The sequence below is a fragment of the Stomoxys calcitrans genome, chromosome 4 (assembly GCF_963082655.1).
Source record: "Stomoxys calcitrans chromosome 4, idStoCalc2.1, whole genome shotgun sequence".
Classification (NCBI taxonomy): Eukaryota; Metazoa; Arthropoda; class Insecta; order Diptera; family Muscidae; genus Stomoxys; species Stomoxys calcitrans.
Genome location: NC_081555.1, coordinates 50,621,002 through 50,638,725, shown reverse-complemented (window position 1 = coordinate 50,638,725; position 17,724 = coordinate 50,621,002). Strand labels below are relative to the sequence as shown.

The 17,724-nt window shown below is 38.4% G+C and overlaps 3 protein-coding genes across 4 annotated transcripts; 1 reads left to right on the top strand and 2 right to left on the bottom strand.

Annotated features, from left to right (window-relative positions):
• Positions 1 to 860: 860 nt before the first annotated feature.
• On the bottom strand, positions 861 to 2,213 carry LOC131996804 (NFU1 iron-sulfur cluster scaffold homolog, mitochondrial-like). The gene is made up of 3 exons (XM_059366770.1): positions 2,086 to 2,213; positions 1,770 to 2,023; positions 861 to 1,701 (listed from the first exon to the last, which is right to left on the bottom strand). The coding sequence occupies exons 1-3, from the start codon at positions 2,145 to 2,147 to the stop codon at positions 1,244 to 1,246; spliced, it is 774 nt and encodes a 257-aa protein (XP_059222753.1). The 5' UTR covers positions 2,148 to 2,213; the 3' UTR covers positions 861 to 1,243.
• LOC106080873 (transmembrane protein 242) lies at positions 1,069 to 5,455 on the top strand. 2 transcript variants are annotated; one of them, XM_059366771.1, is made up of 4 exons: positions 1,141 to 1,229; positions 4,571 to 4,807; positions 4,919 to 5,157; positions 5,216 to 5,455. In XM_059366771.1, the coding sequence occupies exons 2-4, from the start codon at positions 4,753 to 4,755 to the stop codon at positions 5,345 to 5,347; spliced, it is 426 nt and encodes a 141-aa protein (XP_059222754.1). In that variant the 5' UTR covers positions 1,141 to 1,229; positions 4,571 to 4,752; the 3' UTR covers positions 5,348 to 5,455. The 2 variants fall into 2 exon arrangements, with proteins under 2 accessions (XP_059222755.1, XP_059222754.1); XM_059366772.1 differs by lacking the exon at positions 4,571 to 4,807 and having other exon boundaries at positions 1,069 to 1,229.
• On the bottom strand, positions 5,364 to 6,201 carry LOC106080872 (uncharacterized). The gene is made up of 3 exons (XM_013242472.2): positions 5,939 to 6,201; positions 5,848 to 5,878; positions 5,364 to 5,791 (listed from the first exon to the last, which is right to left on the bottom strand). The coding sequence occupies exons 1-3, from the start codon at positions 6,066 to 6,068 to the stop codon at positions 5,446 to 5,448; spliced, it is 507 nt and encodes a 168-aa protein (XP_013097926.1). The 5' UTR covers positions 6,069 to 6,201; the 3' UTR covers positions 5,364 to 5,445.
• Positions 6,202 to 17,724: the final 11,523 nt, after the last annotated feature.

The following is a 17,724-nucleotide window of genomic DNA, read 5'->3' as shown; positions in this document are numbered from 1 at the left end:
TTGGCCCGGGTGTCTATTTGCTGCAGTAGATGTCGATGCAAAATCCACTTGGGAAAGTACACTTAGAATGCCAAATGGGTTGTCGTCCGTCTGCTTATGTCTCTTTAATCTTTCCCGAAGATCGGGGATTTCAGTGTCGCTTTGATTCGCTGCAATCTCCTTATGCTGCCTTTATTTGCATTTATTTGCGCGCTCAGGTTGTTTCTATTTTCACCTTTTGAAATGTATTGAGATGTTGAAGTCTCCTCCTCCGCTACATCAAAGTCCATGTCCTATGGTAACAAGCCAGGCATCTTATTTGCAAAAATTTGCACTTTAGATGCCTGTTAAATTAGTGCTTTTCCGAAAAATTTATGAATTATTGAATTTTTCTAAGGTAAATAAAAAAATATACGTCTGGATGAGTTCAGAGTTGCCGTGTTTTTTTTTCTACAAACTAAATGATGCAAACTAAAATGATGCCGGCAATAGTTTCAAGTGTTGCCACTATAATAGTTTTTTAAATGTTGCCACTATAATAGTTTTTTGCCATTTTACTCACCATAAACAGAGTACTACTTTTCCCCCGATTTTCAGTCAACGTATCGCCGATGTTTTTTTACATGGAGTTTGACAGTTTGAACTGAATACTCAGCTTAAGGTCGCAGAAATCAATCAGCAGACATATATGATTGATATTAAATTTGTGGCATTACATGCCATTGAGGATGTCAACTTGTTCCCTTTGTTATATTCATTCTTTGTTTCTGTTTTCTCCCATTTGTGAAATTTTTTATTAGCAAATTTTGATATTCTCATTGTTTATGGGGTCTTTCATTTTTTTTTTGGTTTTGAAAAGAAAAATGACTACAACAATGAAGTTAAGTAGACTTTGCTGTTTTACAGTTTTATTTTTACGAGTGAAGTCTGCCATATATTTCTATGTGCGATTTGCAATTGTATTTTAATAATTTTTTCTTTAAAATTTTTTTATATCGGAATACAATAATTAACCCACTGTTCTGTCATATGCTACCTCACTGAACATATCCCATAACGTCTCGGCAATCAGTCAATGGCATGGCTCCGACGACGCATACCAAAAAACATGTAAATAAAACAAAGTGAGAGAGAGAAAAAGTAACTCGTAAAAAAACAAATACGGAGAAACACAAATCAATTACAACATAGAAAGATGAATGAACGTCAAGCACCTATTTCAACTGACGACAAAAACCATAGAATACAAGGTACGAGAATAGATCTAAGTGATAGGAACTTTATCCACAGCGTCGAAAACTTGTTCCACACCTTTTACCTCTGGTATATAAAATTGTAACATATTTTCGACTCCATTTTTGAGAGTGACAATCGAGCTTGGACACGAAGAACAAGAACCTTGCATTTTTAATTTCACAATGCCATTCTCGAAGCCCATGAATATTATATCTCCACCGTCTTCTTGGACCGTTGGTCTAATTCGACTATCCAACAGCTCTTTGATCATCATAACTGTGTCATCATCATCATCGTTAATTTGTGTGTCGGTATTTGGTTTTGCCTCATTCAATATGGGTAACCCACTGGAAAAGAAGTCCATGATAACAGCAAACACCTCAGGTTTTATAATACCCCATTCAGCTTCCTCTTCTTTGGAAATGGTTATAAAATCACTACCAAAGAACACAGATCGCACACCTTCTATACGAAATAAAAGTTTAGCTGGAATAATATAATGGTTCATAATTGCGTTTTTATATATATACATATTATATTAATTTGACAAATACCTAATGGACTGCAATAAGCTGCCGATACAGCTGGGAAATCATAAGTGTTTCCTTTGCCTAGAACCTCAATGCCAGGAAGAAATTTTAAACTATCTGGATTCGGTGTGTCCTGCGTCTGTATGAACATTGTACGTTGTTGTTGAGGGAACATATGCCGAAAAACCGTGTTGCTAGTTTCCAAAAGTTTGCCATTGCCTTGTGCCCCCATCAGGATCCCAATATTCTGCATTAAACTCCTTTGTTGGATAAAATTTCTGTTGGTCATTGAGCAATAAATAACAATTCTCAGAGAATAAATTAGAAATGTGCATATTACCCATACGCCAATTTGTTTATATTACGTGAGTTTCTAATTGCGTTGAAAATTATTTTAGACATTTTGCCCTTTCAAATTTCGTTATTCTATGTACTTAACTAACCTTTTATTTACTACAAACACAGCTGATAGCAAAAATGAACCTTGGTAAGCCAAACTGAACATACTCCACTTTGGCAAGTGAGCCAGAACAGTGGGTAGAACTATTGGGTTGCCCAAAAAGTAATTGCGGATTTTTCATATAGTCGGCGTTGACAAATTTTTTCACAGCTTGTGACTCTGTAATTGCATTCTTTCTTCTGTCAGTTATCAGCTGTTACTTTTAGCTTGCTTTAGAAAAAAAGTGTAAAAAAAGTATATTTGATTAAAGTTCATTCTAAGTTTTATAAAAAATGCATTTACTTTCTTTTAAAAAATCCGCACTTTTTGGGTAACCCAATAGAAGGTAAAGACACAACGTGGTCTCACGCAATCAGTTGAAAACTGTTTCTTTGGTTGTGTTCAGGATTCACTTATGGAAGGTTAGGTCACTTGAGCAAACATAAAGTGGATAGGCCTCATGAACATCATTAAAGGTATCAAAACTGCCGATTGAAAATGTCATCAAATGGGAGGAAACGTAAACGAAGAATGAATGTTAAAAGAGAATAAGTTGACATACTCAATGCCAAGTACTGCCAAAAAAAAAAAAATTTATGTCTGCTGATCGCTTGGCTTAACCTTATTCAGTGAATCCTAGTACTAGGCTTTAATTGGTTATTATTATCTGTTACCGCATAATATCGATATCCTTCCAGTACTACTTTGCACTGCAAATCTATCATAAAACATCTGACTTGCACTGAATAGGACTGAAATAATTGCCCGTTTAGATGGCATGTATGCATAGTCATTGTAATAGTATTGGTGAAAACAAACGTGTATGCGTCACATGTACACATATCCATGAAAAATCAAAATAATTTGATTTTTTCGATGTATGGGGTCTACCAATTACCGTTTACAAAGAAATGTGTGAAGGCTCTAACGCACTATATATTCTTGTCTTATGACATATCACTTGTCTCATGTATCATTGGTATTTAGATATGTGTGTCAAATTTGCCAATTAACATACGATTCATCATTTTTGCTATCACACTAGTATGCTACTTTTATATGATATAACCTCAAAATGTGAACAAAAGCTGATTTTTTATGGTTACAAATTGTTAAAATAATAGTGCTATTTTGAAATATGATTTTCATGTGTTATTTTTATTCGTATCACATTATGTGCAACTTTATCAAGAGCAACATTTGACATGTAATAAGACAAAAACATGTAGTGTGATTTGTGTAGTGTTCATCGTCATTACGAGTAGCTCAGCTGGGAGCTACCGGGCGCCTCTACAGATGCGGATAGTGGAATATGGAGCAGCTGCAACTGCAGAAGCGGATAATCAGCGGTTTCGAGAGAAGAGTCTCAGCGAGAGGCCGGTCGGCACCGGCTCCTGCTTAAACACTGAGTGCCAATGATACTTGATATGAAAGGGGAATTTCGATAACCAATGACAATAAGGTTCCCGCGGAGATCGGTTCTTTGGACCTGAACGAGCTTCCCCACATATGAAGCATGACGAGGATGGCCACCTCCACATACAAAAGTGGTTACAACAACAATCATATGTAAAGTTGAGTATTCCCAAAAAATAGTAAAACCATAAGTGGTTTTACTATTTTTCAATTCGCAATCCCAAACGGTCTTTTGGAATGAAAATAAAAACAAAACATAACTGTCACGGAACAGTTAGATTTCCGCGACTATTCCGAAAGCAGAATAGAAAACCAACCCTTTGCTACTGAAATTTTTATTTGTTTGCGAGCGAAATTTAATAGAAATCAAATGTTTTTGTATCTCCACTTATTGTTTTCTCTACTTTATATACAAACTAAATGATGCAAACTAAAATTATGCCGGCAATAGTTTCAAGTGTTGCCACTATAATAGTTGTTTAAATGTTGCCACTATAATAGTTTTTTGCCATTTTACTCACCATAAACAGAGTACTACTTTTCCCCCGATTTTCAGTCAACGTATCGCCGATGTTTTTTTACATGGAGTTTGACAGTTTGAACTGAATACTCAGCTTAAGGTCGCAGAAATCAATCAGCAGACATATATGATTGATATTAAATTTGTGGCATTACATGCCATTGAGGATGTCAACTTGTTCCCTTTGTTATATTCATTCTTTGTTTCTGTTTTCTCCCATTTGTGAAATTTTTTATTAGCAAATTTTGATATTCTCATTGTTTATAGGGTCTTTCATTTTTTTGGTTTTGAAAAGAAAAATGACTACAACAATGAAGTTTGGTAGACTTTGCTGTTTTACAGTTTTATTTTTACGAGTGAAGTCTGCCATTTATTTCTATGTGCGATTTGCAATTGTATTTTAATAATTTTTTCTTTTAAATTTTTTTTATATCGGAATACAATAATTAGCCCACTGTTCTGCCATATCACTGAACATATCCCATATCGTCTCGGCAATCAGTCAATGGCATGGCTCCGACGACTCATACCAAAATAAAACAAACATGTAAATAAAACAAAGTGGGAGAGAGAAAAAGTAACTCGTAAAAAAACAAATACGGAGAAACACAAATCAATTACAACATAGAAAGATGAATGAACGTCAAGCACCCATTTCAACTGACGACAAAAACCATAGAATACAAGGTACGAGAATAGATCTAAGTGATAGGAACTGCGATAACTTTTCGGCCGAACGTATTCTCAGTTTAGTTGATTACAAAACATCTTTCATTCTTTTGTTTTCCCTAATTGTAGCTGCGGCTTTTCTTGGTTTGGTTGGAGGGATTTCAGCTTTATTTGGGTTTTCAAAGACTCTAGGCAAAGCCAAGAAATCCGAATCAAAGCTAGTGGAGAAAGGAGGTACAAAAACCCTTTTGTTATTGGACGAAGGATCGGCCTTAGCTATGCGCGCTTTGGGTTGGGGAACATTATATGCTGTATTAGGCACTGGGGCGTTTTGCTTTGGCGTTTGGAAATTGTCTGGTGCAAAGAATGTAAGTAATTACAAATTACTGGAGTCGCGTACAATTAATATTCATTTAACTTTTGCAGATGGAAGAATTTCGTTTAAAAATGGGAAGCGGACTGCCAAAACTTACAAGCGATCAGCCACCCACTAGTCGCACCGATTTTGAGAGTCTGACTGATCTAATGAAATATTTGGCTGCCTGGGGAAAGGAATGATAAACAAAAAATAATATTTGCATTAGTTATTAGTAAACCACACATTTTTGAAAATAATTTACTTTTTTATTGAAACTCATTAAAAACTCCATTTTGTGTCAGCCAGAACTTGATCTTCTTGAATAAGATGCTAGATTTTCTGTTAATATTTCTGTCTTTACCTGGAGAAGACGGTGCTCGCATTCTTCCTCAAGATATGCAGCCAATTCCATAGCCTCTGCGTATTCAATTTCTAGAAATTCGTACGCCTGTCGCCGAAACGCCAAAGATTCTCTAATGAAGCTTTGTAGGCAAGGCGCCTTTTCCAAGTATTCTCTTTTCTCTTGAGGCAATATCGACTTGTCTATTATGGGATGCTTCTGTTCTGATTTCTTCAGATCATTATAAGCAGTTTGAAATAATGACTTCCAGTCTTTAATTTCCTTTTGGAGACGGCTTTCGTAGCTGTGGAAAAATTAGCCATTAACCCATTTATAGCATACAAATTTGTTAACACTTACTTCTTAAATTCCACACTCTCGTGTTGGTCGACTATATAAAATTGAAGAATATTTTCAATGTCTTTTATTTAAAACGAGTTCTTGCACTTACAATTTTCAAAAGTTATATTGTACAAGCTCTTTGTTGCATTCCTTGTAATTGCCAAAATTCCTTCTTCCCCATCATGTTCTAAGCTGGTTTCTGGTTCGGTGTCAACCAATATTTGATTATTATTATCCATTTTTATGAATTGAAATTAATTTTTTTCGGATAAGTTTATGCGTGCAAATAGCAATTTAAATCATAAATATCTCGCCAAATTTACCAGCTGGCTGCCAGAGTTGCCAGTGATTTGATTCAAGGTACATTAAGTATGTTCCCGTACTCAGAAGAGAGCGATTTATAGGAATCAGTAGTGGGATTCTGTAAGTTATTTTAAAGAAAATCTTTTAGTTAAAAAGGGATAACAGAAAAGTTAACGAATTTGGTATTCAGAGGCCACTTTAAACGATAATCGACATCATTAAAATCAATTGTTTTGCTAACGAATAGAAAATCGACAACTAAGCGACGGAAAATTATTTGGTGTTTACTTTAACGACGAGAAACTAACATCATTAATTAGAGTGACTTTAGAATATTTTTCTCTAGTTTTTCTTAAAACATTTTGAATACGTCTGCACAATCAATTAATAAGCGCGATATCGTACTTTACATAGTATTTTATACGAATAAATTGGTATTGGTAAAACTTTTTCTAAACAATTGTGTACATTTTATTTAGAATGGTTATGTTTTTAAGTTAAAATAACATGGCGAAACAATCGAAGGTGGTCTCTTTTGATCTTGTGGGTGCTAAACATTGTAATGCAAATAAAAACAAGGATGTCAATTGGGAAGTGTCCAGAAATTCGACAGCATAGTGGGAATTTGCGCTAACATTCCCACAGGGTTGAACAGTTGATTTCGTTGTTGTTGGGTTAATGACAGGATATACTTATAAGGTGAGGTCATCCAAACAGCTGAGTATAATTTTTTATTTGTTTTGATTTTGCAGTAAATCTAAATGTCAAAGCCTTGATAATACAGATGTGATTTTTTCTAAAATCTTCAAAAGATGTTCCATTTGATTCGATATTCCACACATAAGCAACAAAACAGTGTTATAATGATGAAGATACCAATTTAAAATACATTTCAAGAAGTTTATTTCTAAAACTACTTTGACATTTCAATTTACGGCATTTGCCACTCAAGGTAGTTTCCTTGGGGGTAGATCTTTGTTGTTGCACTAATAACGCTACCATGACATAATAAACTGGTAGTGTATCGTAAACAGCTGAATACAATTTTTGCTCACGAAGTGCACTATCTGGCAACGAGTTTTGGGTTGTGTGTGTGTATTATAGTTAAGAAACACTACACACAAAAGCAACGAAAAATGGCGGGAACTACTAACATACACGAAATCAGAGTTGCACTAATCACTGATTTTGACAGCTAGTGTACTCAATATTTTGTTGTTGAGCAACTGCCACTACCTGTAAATGAATATATCTTGGACGCTACATCCAAATTGTACCATGAGTTAATGAATTTATCTTATATAAATTTGCCAAATCATATGGTGCAACAAGGATGATAAATGTGGCTTTGAAAATACGAGATAAAATGGCGCTTTTACTGCCAAAAGTACAATTTTTGCTGAAGTATAGAAATCCACGCTGGACGCCATTGTTGCAGATAAGTTAGGGCAAAAATGCATTTATAGGGCGAAAAATTAAAAAAATAGGGTTTTTTTTTAATTTTTTGCCCCTTACTATTTTGTACTTTTTGGTACCTACAGATATCCTATCGATTTTTTGATTATCCACGTCACGTCGTTATTGCATACCTAAAGCATTGGTGAAACAATAAATGGTGGTCTCATTTGCACAACAGCCAAAAATCTTATGGTGCAATCCGCCATCTGTTAGCTTGATAACATCGACGTTTTGCCAACACACACGAAGAAATGTGTGTGTATACGTGTGCATACATGAGCAGAGAATATGCGAGAAAGAAGATAGAAACAAAGAGAATGCAAATAAAAATCTGTCATCTTAATACCGTCAAATCTGGCCGGCTGTTAACAGCTGTTCGCGTGAGACCACCTTTTTAAAACCGCCTTGAACACACACAAACGACGTAAAATGGCTCGAACTAGTAACATACTCAAAATCAGAGTCGCACTAATTAGTGATTTTGACAGTCACTCATTATTTTATTGTTGAGACACTGCCACTACCTGTAAATGAATATATCTTGGTTGTTCGTGTTAAAAGGCGACCCTTTTATATTACTGGGACTGTCGTTAATGCCAAATTTTAGAATCCTATCTATTACCATTCGGACTGGGCGTATTTCCAACTACTTTATTTACTACTATATTTATTTACTATATTTATTGGGCCTATCTACATCAACCTACGTGGTTACACATTTGATTATTAAAGTAGCCGTTTTCATTTCGCTTCTCAAAGAGAAATATCCGTATCTCGGAATAGGTACTACCTATTACGAAAAAAATTTAAAGTCATTTTGGAGTAGGCTCAAAATGAACTCTAATCGCACCCGAATCGAGAGATGAGGCTTTGCAAAGCTTACAAGCAGAACGGCAAAGCGATCCGTGCACGACGAAGGAGACAGGGGCGAAAGTTCAGAATGCTGGAAGGGATAGAACTGACATTCCAGGCACTTCTACGGAAAGAGAATCAGATCACCCGAAGAGCGTAACACTTCTGAAATGCTGAAGAAGAAAAAGAGCTTCCCGCTTTCAAGTACTCTGGAAAAACCAAGCCAGCCATCCCGCAACCAGATCAACGGTCCCAAGTGAAGGATCTGGTTAACGATCGGATCTTTGAACATGTGTGGAATTCTGTAGAGGGTCCACCCATACAAATGATGAGCTGCGAGTTTAGAGGGGACATCTTGTATTGAATGTATTGATACCGTCAAAAAGCTCGTTGAAAGTTTCCAAACTCCTTGGGGTGCAAATCTCGACCTTATGAGAAAGATCAGCATTCCACAGCTCACAAAGGCGACGGTCTTCTTCAAAGATGTGGGTGGCGAAATCGCGACGGAACGCAAGATGAAAGTCTTAAATAAGCAAAACCAAGAGGATAAGCAAAGATTCTAATACTTAAGCATCAGGCAGTGCAGGGGCGAGAGACCCAACACAGCCTAACGAAAAGGGACCCGACGTCAGAACCCTCAACGAATTTCTCGAGATTAGGAAGGCAAGGATGGATAAAGATCCTAATGCTGAAACATCAGGCAGTGCAGTGACAGAGAACTCAATGCCGCCTAACCCACAGGAGCCGACGAAACCACAACCTACTCCCAAGAAGCCCATTTACTGAAGATTTAGAAGACTAGTATAGGCAAAGATCATAATATTGGAACATCAGGCAGTGCAGGGACGGTAGACTCAGTACAGCCTAACGAACTAACCATTACTGACTTTCTCCAGATTCGGAAGACTACGATATGTAATAACTCTAATATTGAAATTTCAGGCAGTGCAGTGACGGGAAGCTCAATGCAGCCTAAAGAACAGGAGCAGACGATGAGACCATCACCCACGCTAAGAAGCCCATCTAATGGACGACCAATGATTGAGGTCATCCAGATAAACCTCCACCGGAGCGAGACAGCTACTCACGCTCTGATGGAGAAAATCAGCAAGGGCAAAATTCATAATGTCTTATTTCAAGAGCTATGGTCGGCCCGGAACAAAGTTTCTGGACTGAACCATACCATATTCTATGCTAACACAGGTACCTGCCTTATTTGTCATAAAAATTTTAATTATGTATTTTTCACAGAGTGATGAGACAGAGACGGTGGAGCATACCTGGTATCACTTTATCTGCCTTTTGACTCTCCGACACCGCCACCTACGTCGGAGCTGCAGGGAGGAGGTTTTAGATGTGACAATATGATCGGAAAATCTAATCAATGAGGTTCAGGATTGGAGAGTCTGCATGGATCACGCTTTCTCTGGCCATCGCTACATTAGGTTTAGAATAGCACGGCCAGCGCCGAATACGATAAGCTTCCGTAATAAGTTGAAAACCAACCGGACAAAATTACATTGTCCAAGGATAGAAGACATTGACGACAAAGTCAACAAAGTGCACTAGTGTAGTCTTTCGAAGATAATTGTCCTCTTCCAGAAAGGTAAAACCCTGGATGACCGCGGAGATTCGAAATATTGGAATAGAGGTCCGCAGACTTTTTAATAGAGCACGCCGTAAAAAGGAAGTATATTGGGATGTGTACTACACACGGCTCAAGGAATACGATAAGATTACCAGAGCGGCAAAACGGTCCTCTAGAAGCTTTTTTGCGACCAGGTCGTTAACGTTAATGATGACGTCAAGATGAAAAAGTTTCTCTCAAAAGCGCTTATCCCAACTGAAACTTTAGTAGAAGGCATGGGAGTGAGAGCAGAGACGACGGAGGACATGTTGAGGCTTTTGATGAAAACCCGTTTTACACAGGATACGACGGGGCTTACGGAGATACCGGAATCTTGGAGTAATGAGGTTGATAGAAGGTTTATCGTAACGGAATTTATGGTCAAGGAAGCCTTGAGGAGCTTCAAACCATTTATGTCTTCTGGACCTGATGGCGCCTCATCTGGCCACTATCTTCACAGCGCGCCTAGGACTTGCATATACCCCGAAAGCCTGGCAGGACGCAAGGGTGGTGTTTATTCCCAAACCCGGCAAGGCAAGTTATGCGGCCTATAAGCTTTACGCCCTTTCTACTCAAAACCATGGAACGCATTGTGGAACAGGTGGATAAATTGCGGGTCCCATGACATAAATATAAGGGAGTAAGTGGCATGGGGAACGCCACAGGGGGGGTCACCCACAGGGTGAAAAATAACCTAATTACGGATGCTGACAGAGGAGGGGTTTGAACTCGTCTACTATGCAAACGATGTTATAATACTTCTTAAGGGTAAGGATCCGAACCAGCTATGAAGAAGGGCGATGGGAGCATGGATTGAGGATGGGAGCAGCTCATACCATCGCGGTATAATCGAGGCGATAATAGGGAACCAGGAAGGAAGTGAAGAGGTTTCCAATCGCATACCTGAGATGACACTTGAGGTCTAGTGCGAGGCACTACTGCCAACGGCACAGTTTTGGACTGACGGAACCCAAGTTTTGCCATCTGGAAGATCATGTTTCACGTATGGATCAAAGCTAGGAGGCAGAGTGGGCCTGGGAGTCTACATTGAGAACCCAGTACCAGACATGAGATCTGTTTTATATTGCCTGACCATTATACGGTCCTGCAGGCGGAGATCCGGGCGACCACGGAATGCGTGAGCTGGTGTGGTACTAACGTCGAGGACTTCGAGTATGAACATCTTTACGGATAGTAAAATGGCCATAAGGGCAATAACTACCAGGACGGTAAGGTGACGAACAGTGTTGCACTGTAAGAAGGAGATTAACGCCTTCTCTGAGGATGGCACAATCCGCATTTGGGTGCCGGGCCATACCGAAGTAAGGGGAAATGAATGGGCAGACGATTTGGCAGTGAAAGCCAGAGAACTGCTACTGTTAAACCGAAGCCTTTCTCGTAGACGCATGGGCGACCTCACAGACATGGAAAGTTTTAATTTGGAAGAGACTGAAATTTCTTACGAATTTTCCGTCTCTCCAATTCTTTTGCAATATTTACCAAGTTGTTTTTGGTTATCCATTTTTCTTTCTTTCTCAAAAGGATCATGGTGAAATGATGGAGAATAACAAGGTCATAACAAGGACTGCTTTTGTCGAAGAATCGAGGGAATAGATTGCTATTCATCATCATTTCAATACAAGAATTGAGGGCGCGAGTTTAAATTAGTTACATAAACCCGAAAATTTGGTAAAAGTCCTCACTAGGATTTGCGAGACGCAGATCCTTAGTGTAATTTTTCAATGCAATGAAATTTTCAGACACGTCGGTAAGTGCAGTCAGGGATGCCTTTCTGCGCAAACCATCTCATGTTGTAGCCGCCGAAATACCTCATATCTCCCTCTTCATGGGTAGAAAAGTCGCCTAAGAAGTTACCAAGTCCGTAATTTTCGGTAGCAGATATGGTTTGTAAACTGACGTTGGATTCAAAGGCCGAGACAGTATTCATAGTACCTTCATCGGCGGTCAAGGTAATCATAGTACCTTCGTCTACTGAAATTTAATCAGCAGAAAAAGTTTCAATTGATCCTTCATCCGCAGAGAGAGAGAGAGAGAGAGAGAGAGAGAGAGAGAGAGAGAGAGATTTTAAATTGAATTTCAATTGAAGACATTGCTTCCAACGTACCTTCATATGCCGACAGGGTATCCAGGGTTTCTTCAGGATGTAGAGGAGTCTTATTCTCATCCTGTTGAAGGGACTCTGTCTCAACAACCTGAAGAGTTTCTACCTCATCTGTTCGATTATAAGCATCAACGTCACATTCAAAAATAACGAACATTTTGCAGTTCAGGTCCTCTTCTCCATTTTCTTCACAATTAGACAACTTACAAGAACGTGCTCCTGCAAACAGGTTTTCCAAGGCATCTTGGTTAAGTCGGCCCTGAGTTATGAAATTGATGTCAGGCATCGTTTGGAAGATGTGATTGGCCATATCAACCAATCCTTCGAAGTAATTTATAAAGTTAATAAGGCTGACAGTCCGCCATCTTATGGTCAAAGTCTTCAAAAATGCGATGGATTTTATGATTTTGGCGATAAGGTCATTCCCTCGACTAATAGGCCGTTTATTCGGGTTCTTGTGCCCAAAAGACCGGCCATTGCTCATGTCAAAACCGTCGTTAACAGCCTCCAAAAAATTGGTTGTAGCACGCCGTTTTTCTCAACAATTGGATTATGCGCAAAATTGTTAGTTTCATACATGAACAATATTCCCGCACTAACAGTATGACTCATTTCCTGAGAACACCTTGTCACACTCATTTTCTGGAATGTGTTCGGATAAATGTGGTAGTAAGTCAGCTTAGGTGCAAGGCGAGCAGAAATTGAGTTAGCCTGCTGCTTATAAAATTCGCGAATTACACCCCAGCTGCAACTCCGCTCAGATGTTTTAATGTCCTCCTTAATAAAGGCTTTTGGGAGACCTTTGAACATATGAGCTGGATCATGGAAGGTATAAATCCGTCTTCCATTATGTAAAAAAAAGAAAAAATAAGCGCTGCCATCATTTCTCAATAACCTAAATAATGAGGCGTTCGTTGAAGCTTTGTCCGTAATTATCGCCATAATCCGGATGTTGCATTCACTTTCCAAAACGGGAATGTTCTGTTCATGAGGATGTCCTTCGTTGTATCCATTTTTTGTGTAGTAAAAAGTAAAAGCGAACTTCCATGCCTTGAATGCGCTTTTTACCATAAATATCAAGACCTTCTTGGCAAGATTGGAGGTTCTGTTGCCTCGTCGGTTATCTTCCAATCCTTCGAGCAGATCCAGTTCGTTGTTGTATATGCCTTCACTTCTTAAAGCCATTTCGTCGAAGAGTAGCATTGCATGCCGGTCTCTCTTATCCATTTGGGCAGCAAATTTTTTCAGTACACGCACCATAATGGGGTTAATTCCAGGCTTCAAATATTTTATGGGCATCCTTGTCCGTATGGTGCTTCGGCAAGGCAGCTTAAAATCCTCCTCTTCTCTTAAATATTCGGACATTTGAGATGGAGATTCAAGAGAAATTGTTGCTCCTCCTGGCAATAAGTTTGTTGTGGGCTTGCAGAATATTTTGGAGAAAATAAGGGCGCATTCTGATGCGTTCGACACATCAAAAGGTCTTTCATTGCCTCCATCAGCTCACAAATCGCCAACAAACGTTTTCTCTTCTCGACATTCTGCGGGAAGGAAATCATGGTTTGAGTGGAGGCACAACCTTTAAGAGCGTAAACCCAAATTCGCAATCTTGGGGCCTTCACTTTGAATATGGACATGCGAATGTCCTCTTCGCTGTGGCCTGTTGGGAGCAGAAATAAATGTTATGAAATATATTAAAAACATGAATAATAGGATATGAAACAAGAGAAAATACAAAGAAATATAAAATAATAAAAGTTATTTTATATTTAAAAAAAATAAAGATGGATCCCATGGATCGCATGTCCGATTCGGACCATAAATGAATGCTGAACATTGTAGAAGTCATTGTGTAATATTTCAGTCCATTGCGCCTTGTAGGGGCTCAAGAAGTAAAATCGGGAGATCGGTTTATATGGGAGCTGTATCAAGCTATTGATCGATTCAGACCATATTGGACACGTATGTTGAAAGTCATGAGAGAAGCCGTTGTACAAAATTTCTGCCAAATCGTATGAGAATTGCGCCCTTTGGAGGCTCAAGAAATCAAGATCCCAGATCGGTTTATATGACAGCTATATCAGGTTATGAACCGATTTGTGCCATACTTAGCACAGTCAATGGTAGTCATAACAAAACACCTCTTGTAAAATTTCTGCCGAATCGGAATTGCGCGCTCTATTGGCTCAATAAGTCAAGATCCAAGATCGGTTTATATGACAGCTATATCAGATTATAAACCGATTTGAATCACACTTAACACAGTTGTTGGAAGTGATACCAAAACACCATGTGCAAAATTTCAGTCCAATCGGACGAGAATTGCGCCCTCTAGAGGCTCAAGAAGTCAATACCCAAGATCGGTTTATGTGGCAGCTATATCAAAACATTCAGTCCATGTTTTTTGGCCCATTTACAATCCCAACCGACCTACACTAATAGAAAGTATTTATGCGAAATTTCAAGCGCCTAGCTTTACTCCTTCGAAAGTTAGCGTGCTTTCGACAGACAGACGGACGGACATGGCTAGGTCGACTTAAAATGGCATGACGATCAAGAATATATATACTTTATGGAGTTATATTTCAAGGAGTTACAAACAGAATGACGAAATTAGTATACCCCCATCCTATGGTGGAGGGTATAAAAAGCATGCCAAAAAACAGCGAATTGCAAGCACTTAATAGTAAAAAGAAAATTTTCAAATGCCAAAATTTTTTAGTAAGATTAAACGAAATTATTAAGTTTGATAATACTAAATTAATTATTAAAACTTAATTAAAAGTAAACAATTTAAACCAATTTAAAATTAAATTTAGATTACTTAACTTTAATTTCTCACTCACCTAAACTGATAGTGTACTTACATTTTTTTTTTTTTGGGTTTAATCATACCCATGATACCAGAAACTTGTAAAAAAGTTGGTCAGGTCAGACCCATAATATCTGCCATCTGTTAAATTTTGATGAAATTACATCTAATCCGATACAAATAAATGGAATTTAATCTAAATTTTTTCCAATTTTTAAATTTTCTTACAAGATCTATATACGTTTTTCTTTTCCCTAAGCAGTATTACAGTTTGTGTGTGTTTTTGTGCTCAGTATTATTTTATTTTTTAAGTGTATGCGTGTGTGTGAATGTGTTGCATTTATGCTTAAAAAAGTTGGGGCCTAATAATTCGATTGTAGCCATGTATCAAATGGCACCAATTGTACTTTTTATAGTTTTTTTAGTACCTTAATGTACAAATTTCCAAAAAGTTATATAATCAAGGTCGCCAAAGTCTCACTAAGTTCCGAATTTCAAAGCTGTAGCTTCATCCGCAAAGAAGGTACCATTTTTTACGTTTTAGTACCTTAATGTAAAAATTAAAAAAAAACTTCCAGTCACCCTGTATGAACTGCCAAGGTGTACAAGTATCCAAGATATATTCATTTACAGGTAGTGGCAGTTGCCCAACAACAAAATATTGAGTGCACTATCTGTCAATATCAGTGATTAGTGCACCTCTGATTTTGAGTACGTTACTAGTTCGTTATTTGTGTGTGTCATGCTTCTTCACTATTATAATACACACACACACACAACTAAAACAAGTCGACAGATAGTGCACATCACGAGAAAAAATTGTATTCAGCTGTTTACGGTACATTTCCTGGTAATTATGTCATGCAAATATCCCAAATTTCAGTATGGAGCATTCCACTATCCGCAACCTGTGGATGCACCCGGTTGCTCGCAGCTTCACGCGATAACAATGCACAGTTTCAGCCTGTGTGGTGCTCATAGTTATCCTGTGCCGCGCAACAACAATCATGATATTGAATTGTATCGAGAGGTCCGTTATTTTCTTCCACAGTAAGGGATATATTAACACGTTGGGCGTTTATTTATTGGGTTGCCCAAAAAGTAATTGCGGATTTTTTAAAAGAAAGTAAATGCATTTTTAATAAAACTTAGAATGAACTTTAATCAAATATACTTTTTTTACACCTTTTTTCTAAAGCAAGCTAAAAGTAACAGCTGATAACTGACAGAAGAAAGAATGCAATTACAGAGTCACAAGCTGTGAAAAAATTTGTCATTGCCTACTATATGAAAAATCCGCAATTACTTTTTGGGTAACCATATAATTGATGAAGAAAACATCCAACACGTTTTAGCGGCAGTCAGTATTTAAGCCATGCTATTGTTGTTGCAGAAGTGTATTGTATACTGAGGCGGCAGCCCTTGCCGATGAATGACTTCATCGGGTCAATCCGGTACGTACAACTGGCTCTCTTATCTTTTTCATCCGAAATCATTATATGAGAGAAGTTTTCAATGCCATGGCAACCAGAACCGTCAGAACCGTATCCATCAAAGTAATTACGACGACATCGAAGTAAATTATCGCTGTAACGCCTCAGCTCTAACTATCCAAAATTTCAAAGAGTTATCTCTACCCGGCAACTAGAACCGTCAGAACCGTATCCATCAAAGTAATTACGACGACATCGAAGTAAATTATCGCTGTAACGCCTCAGCTCTAACTATCCAAAATTTCAAAGAGTTATCTCTACCCGACATACACACACTTTTGGTTCTTTTGGTGTGTGCCGTGGACGAACCGGAACAAAGTTTCTGGACGGAACCATATCAACTACCAATTATTGTATGCTAACACTGATACTCGGCCGAGGACCTGCGTTAGGTTAGATTTAAGTGGCAGTCTGCCATCAGACTCACTCAGACATTTTCGTCGATTGTGATACTACAGGAACAGAAGAAGGAAGATGCGTTCTAGTTCCTACCGTTGAACCATCCAGATCTATTTAAAAAGCCCAATAACTTGCGAATGTTCACATCCGCAAAATTAGACAGGTTCTCCAAGAAATGAGAACCTAAAGTGGAACTCCTTCTGACTGGGACACACACAGAAGGTGTTCTATAGCCTCTTCTTTTTCGATGTCCTCATAGCTTCTGCAAAAGTCGTTGCCGGCAACCTTCAGTCTGTCAGCATGTTTTTCGATTAGACAGTGACCTGTCATGACGAACATAATAACTGAGACGTCTGTTCTAGCCAATGACAGCAAAGCAGTAGACCTCTTCAAGTCTAGATTAGGCCACATAGTTTTGGAATGTTCACAGCCCCTCTTTGTCACCATCTATCAGTCGTTGTCTTTCGGGCCTAGTCCTGGAATCTTAGCTTACATGTCGCTAGAGGCATAGCCACAGATCCCAGTATGCCTGGAATGTGTACGGTAGGTCCTAGTCTCGTAAGCTCACCAGCTTTAGAATTCCCTGGGATATCTCCGTGGCCCGGCACCCAGAACAAGAGAATTTTGAACTGTTCAGCCATCCCTCTCAACGCCCTGCGACATTCGAGAACGGTTTTGGTGTTCAGAAATACGTTCTCCAGCGATTAATGGCTGCCTGTCTGTCTGAGAAGATATTTATGCCAATTGTCGTAATGGCATTATATCTTAGCCATTCCACCTCTTCCTTAATTGCAAGGATCTCTGCTTGATACACACTGGAGTGGTCGGG